Here is a 5,488-nt window from a genome sequence, read left to right on the forward strand (position 1 = left end):
TTGAGTTAGATCAATGAGCACCCTGAATGGCCACAAGGCATTTCTGTCAGATAAGAATTATGGGGTCAGATAAGAACAGGGATTTCAGATGGACTTTATTTATTGCTTAGGCAGGGATGAGGACATAAAGAAAACAAACACATTAAAGGTAAAATTCTTAGATTGTTGCCATCCAGTATCACAGCAACATTTGACAGATGAGACTGAGACTGATAATGACAGAATTTCATATCATTGGCAAGGATCAGTGTAATATCACATTTACAACAGTATTGTCCTTGAAGAATTAGTCTGAAATATTTCTCCAGATAGAATGACTCCGAATGCATGTCTGAACCTGCTATTAAAGAAGGCATACACAATGGGATTACAAGTGGAATTATAGTACCCAACCCAAAGAAACAAATCAAACAACAGTGGTGGTACCAAGTAGCCAATGAATGGATCAATAAGATTACAAAGAAAAAAAGGAATCCAGAAAGACAGAAACACCCCCATGATGATCGCTAAAGTCTTGGTGGCTTTTCCCTCTTTTTTTAATTGACTGTTAGTGCTCTGGATGGCCTGCACCTGTCTTTGAGCCACATGTAATATTTTCAGGTACACACAGAGCATGACAAAAGCAGGAATATAAAAACAGGTCAGTGACATTACTGTAGCTGCCTCTTTACTATGAAACAATATGCATATTCCTTCACAAACAACATTTTCATAGTAAAAATCTTCAACGCCTTGAATATTAAGCTCCAGAAATATCATGCCGAACCCCAAAGTAGCTGAAACAGTCCAGCAAATAATAATCATGAACAGAGTGGTATGTGATGTCATTTTACTATAATATTCTAAAGGATGACATATGGCATAATATCTCTCTAAAGAAATTATAAAGAGATTCAGAATTGAAGCAGTGCACAATGTCACATCCAGACTGCTGTGTATTTTACAGAATAAATCTCCCAGATACCAGCAAGACTCAATCGAGCGCAGCATGCTGGGAGGCATCACAACTCCTCCTACAAGCAGGTCGACAACAGCCAGAGACAGGATGAGGTAGTTGGTTGGTGTGTGCAGCTGCTTGAAATGAATAACAGTTATAATCACTAACAAGTTTCCTATAATGGTGACAATTGAAGAGACACTGAAAATAATATAAAGTATTATTCGTGTTTCCAAAGGATAGACAAGCTTCTGACAAGAGGTGTTACTAAACTCAAAACAAAGAAAGGGCTCTTCCAAGATTCCATTTTGGCTGATGTTGATTTGGGTGTCCATTTATAGATGATTCCCTGTTTGGAACAAGGAATTGCAAAGTTAACTGCAGCTTTTAACAAACATTGTGCAGTTAAGTTGCAGTACAGGTGAACTACATGCCTCAGATTTGGTGGATTTTAAATGCAACACACTTACAATTTCTAATATTTCCAAGGGCAATCTAATCATTGCATAAAATATTTTAGAACATGAATAACGCATGCACAGTAATTATTTTCCCTTTAAGTCTTACTGTCATTTGAATTGTGAATTAATAGAAAAGTTATATTATTGAGTTCAATTACTTAGTTTCTACTGTATGCCCCTATACTTAATTCTTATTATGTATAATAACCCAATCAACTTTATATTTTCACTGGCATGGACATTTTAGCCTGGCATTTCTGTTTCACAGTCTCTTACCCATGTTCTTACCTCTCCTCCCACAAAGAAGCAAAAAGTTACTTCACGGAGAAGAGAGGCCAGATTTATAGCCAAACAGTTTCATAGCAACCTCTCTTCTGCCAAATCACCCAGCCCCTCGATATATAAGAGATCTCCTATCGCATCACACCCAATAAGGTCTCAAAACATTGTTTGTTTTTTTTATAGTAGAGAGAATAGAAATCCCCAAGAGAGGCTAGAGCTTTTTTCTATAGGCTACTACTTACCTCTGGAATAGCCTTCCTGGTGCTGCAACAAGTTGAAGACAAACAGATGTGTATCTGGACCACTACCCCATGTGTGGTTCAAACCTACAACCAATAGCTTTACTTTTGCCACAAGACCAACAGCTTTTGCCTGCTGCCAAAGAAACATACCAATTTGAAAGACGACATACAAAAGCATTGCTGGTAGAAAGGCACTTAAAGGGTCTAGAAACACAAAATACATTTTAACCGATAAGAATAATTCACACAAGGGCTTGGCGATAGAACGATGTAATCGCATATCGACAATATCCCGATGCCGATTGCGACACATATTGACAGACGATGATCGACATTATCTGGAAATTACAAAACCATGGAGCTGGGATGTCGACAAATATATTATATAGTATAGTACCAGGGTGTGAAATTAGCACCCGTGAAATGCGTGTAGCCTATATCATATCATACTGGGTAATTTTGATCATCTACCCGCCACTGTGGCGGGCTAACTGTAAGACGTCTTGGAATGACACATGACAAGAATTGCAGTTAGACACAAAGACACGCACTTTAAGAAACACATAGTATTATATTTTAAATAACAGATGAAAGACAAGCAGTCGATGTGTGTCTCTGATATGCTGTTTGTTCAGAGTCGTGCAGAGGGAGCGTGTCCCGTGGAACATGCGCATGTAAAGAGTTCTTACTCTTTCTTTTCTGTATCAGTCATTTGAAAACTGTTTGCAAGAATAGTGTCATCTATGAGAATGCTGCAAATGTCCTCAAACCATCTCAGGAGGTGCTTGAAGTTTAGTTCACTTTATTTCCACGGAGCAGTCCGCACTTAACATGTATTTTGAATGCAATTCTGCAGGTTCACTTTAGCCTACAGCCTATACAATTTTTATACAACCTAAACAAGTTTACCTTGAACCTAAAACTGATTTATATTCAAATTAAATCTATTATTATTATTATTATTATTACATTTATAATTGTTTTTAGATCTTAATTTATGTTGTTGTAGATGGATACTTGCGTGACGCAATTGGAAGGGTAGTTATATATGATTTTTAGACCACTTCGTTATTTTAATTGCTTTTTCGTTTCATTTGAAGTGCAATGCAACTACTAATAACTATTAAAATAATAAAGACAAGAGCTGGTCAAGGAAAGTCATGCTTTAATGGTAGCAGCAAGTAAGAACAATATAAATTTCAATATCAAGTGCAGTAGTATGGCAACAGTTCGGGATCCAGCCCCTTTGGTGTTCGAGGCCATGCATCAACTGTGCATGGAGTTTGGTTAGTTCAGGGCAACAATAACAAGCAGCATCAAAGTCAGTAGTGGACACAGCATTACAGGCAGCAGAAAGTGAAGTAATGAACTCTTTAACAGCCTCATCAATGTGTGCAGGGGCAACCACATTGACAGCCTCTGGAGGAGCAGCAGGTAAGGGCAGACACAACATAATTAAATGACATGAGGCAAGCATACCACCTTGCCACACTCAGTCCAGCACAACTGACTCTCTTTGTGGTGAGCAAGGTTGTTAGTGCCTGGTGGTCTGTCCATAGGGTAAAGCGGCATCCCTACAGGTATATACGCTACCATTCAACATCCCACACACATACAAGAACTTCTTTTTCTTTTGTGGTGTATTTACGTTTAGCAGTAGACAGTGTGCATTATGCCAAGGCTACAGTCCCTTCAATGTTATTATGACCAACCTGTAAGAGCACAGCTCCAAGGCCATAGTCTGAAGCATCTGTTGAGACGATGGTTTATAGTGCAGGGCCGAACAATGCCAAAGCAGGGCTGTTGTAATAATAACAGTATGATTTCAAACAGGCTTGTCTGTGCCTCTTTTGACCAGGTAAATCCACTTATATCATGCAGGCAAGCACACACAGGAGCGACAACAGTGGCAAAATCAGGAATTAATTTACTGTACCAGGACATGAGTTCAAGTAAGTGAGCGCAATGTAGGTGTGCCAGAGGGTGCAGCAGCTTTGACAATCGCCTGTATGCATAACATATCATGAAGGAGCCCCTGACCAATATGGTGTGGCCCAGAAACAGCAGGCTGGTCTGACGGAACCTGCACTTTTCTTCATTAAGCTGCAGGCCAGAAGCTTCCAGGCACTCTAAGACTGCTTGGAGTGTTTTTTCATGTGCAGGCATGTCTTCTCCATAGATGATGATGTCATCCAGGTAATTTTCTACCCCTGACACACCAGCAAGGATAATGGTCATCATCTTTTGAAATGCACCAGGGGCCGAAGCCAGTCCATAAGGTACCCGGCAAAACGGAACAGTTCATCGTGGGTGATGAAAGCAGTAAGTTTGCGACTGTCCTCGTAGAATGGTACTTGGTAATTAGTATAAGCATTAGTTAAATCAATTGTAGTAAAAACAGTGGCACCCTTTAGGGCAGAAAGCAGTTCATCCATATGAGGCAGCGGAAAAGAGTCCACAAATACTGCTTTATTTGGCTCGCTTAGGTCAACACAAATTGTTATTTTTCCTGACTTTTTCTGCGTGACCACAGTCAGTGATACCCATACAGAGGTGTCAACATGCTCGATCACACCTGCTCTCAGCAGGCGATGTAAGTCCTCAGACACAGCACTCCTGACAGAGAGTGGAAGACGGCAAAGTTTTTTCCACACTGGAGTGACAGTTTCATTGATTTTTACACGGTGTACGAAGTTTTTGACACAGGCGAACTCAGGTGGAACTGTGGCAGCACACTCAAGCACCAGTGCAGGGAAGCAGGTACAAAATGAGCATCAGTTGGCAAAGCTTTGTTGTTTTCAATCCTCACATTCAGTGCTGACATTGAGTATGTCCATTTTTTATTTTTTTTACACTTCTTGCATGATATTTGCAGCAGGGCAGTTCACTGCATTCGCTAGATGAGCCTCTGATCTGCAGTGAAAGCACGATTACCTCTTGCCAGCATGAGCAGAAACATGAGCTATATTAAACTTTCTCCCCTTCAGTCTGTGTTTGACTGTGTACTGCAAGGCGTGTACTGGGTCAGTGATGTGGTGAGAATTATATGGTTTTAGCCTGATTGGCAGCAGATTCAATTTGGCTTGCAATCGTGACAGCTTTGTCCAATGTATGATCGGTTTCTAACAGAAGTCACTCAAGTATTCGTGGGCTGAGCACATTCTCCACCAGTTGTTCATGATTCATTTCATTGGCACTGACACCGAATTCACATGAAGCCACATATTGTACTGCATATCTGTCTTGTGAGGTGTCTGAAAATGTTTACAAAAGGCATGGTGCTCGGCTACTATGTTTGCTTTCTGGGTAAAGTATGCTTTCAGTGCCTCCTCTGTGGCCTTATAAGTTGTACCTCTGTAAGGCAGCGTGTAGAGCATCCTTTGCCCCTTCATGCCCAGGCATTGAAGCTGGACAGCTCTCTGTCATTCATCTGGCCAAGCATCTCCTGTAGCATTAAGGATCAGTAGATAATTATCAAAGATCCGCAGTCATGTGTCGAACGACACAGCAGGACCACCAGGGCAAGGCAGAAAAAAACTTGGAAAAGGCACGTTAGCAGCAGCCAT

The 5,488-nt window shown here is 40.6% G+C and overlaps 1 protein-coding gene across 1 annotated transcript; it reads right to left on the bottom strand.

Moving 5' to 3' along the window:
• Nucleotides 1-261: 261 nt before the first annotated feature.
• On the bottom strand, nt 262-1,272 carry LOC127409708 (trace amine-associated receptor 1-like). Its single transcript, XM_051644456.1, has one exon. It carries the CDS (start codon nt 1,270-1,272, stop codon nt 262-264), a length of 1,011 nt encoding a protein of 336 aa, XP_051500416.1.
• Nucleotides 1,273-5,488: the final 4,216 nt, after the last annotated feature.

Source organism: Myxocyprinus asiaticus, chromosome 19 (assembly GCF_019703515.2).
Source record: "Myxocyprinus asiaticus isolate MX2 ecotype Aquarium Trade chromosome 19, UBuf_Myxa_2, whole genome shotgun sequence".
NCBI lineage: Eukaryota > Metazoa > Chordata > Actinopteri > Cypriniformes > Catostomidae > Myxocyprinus > Myxocyprinus asiaticus.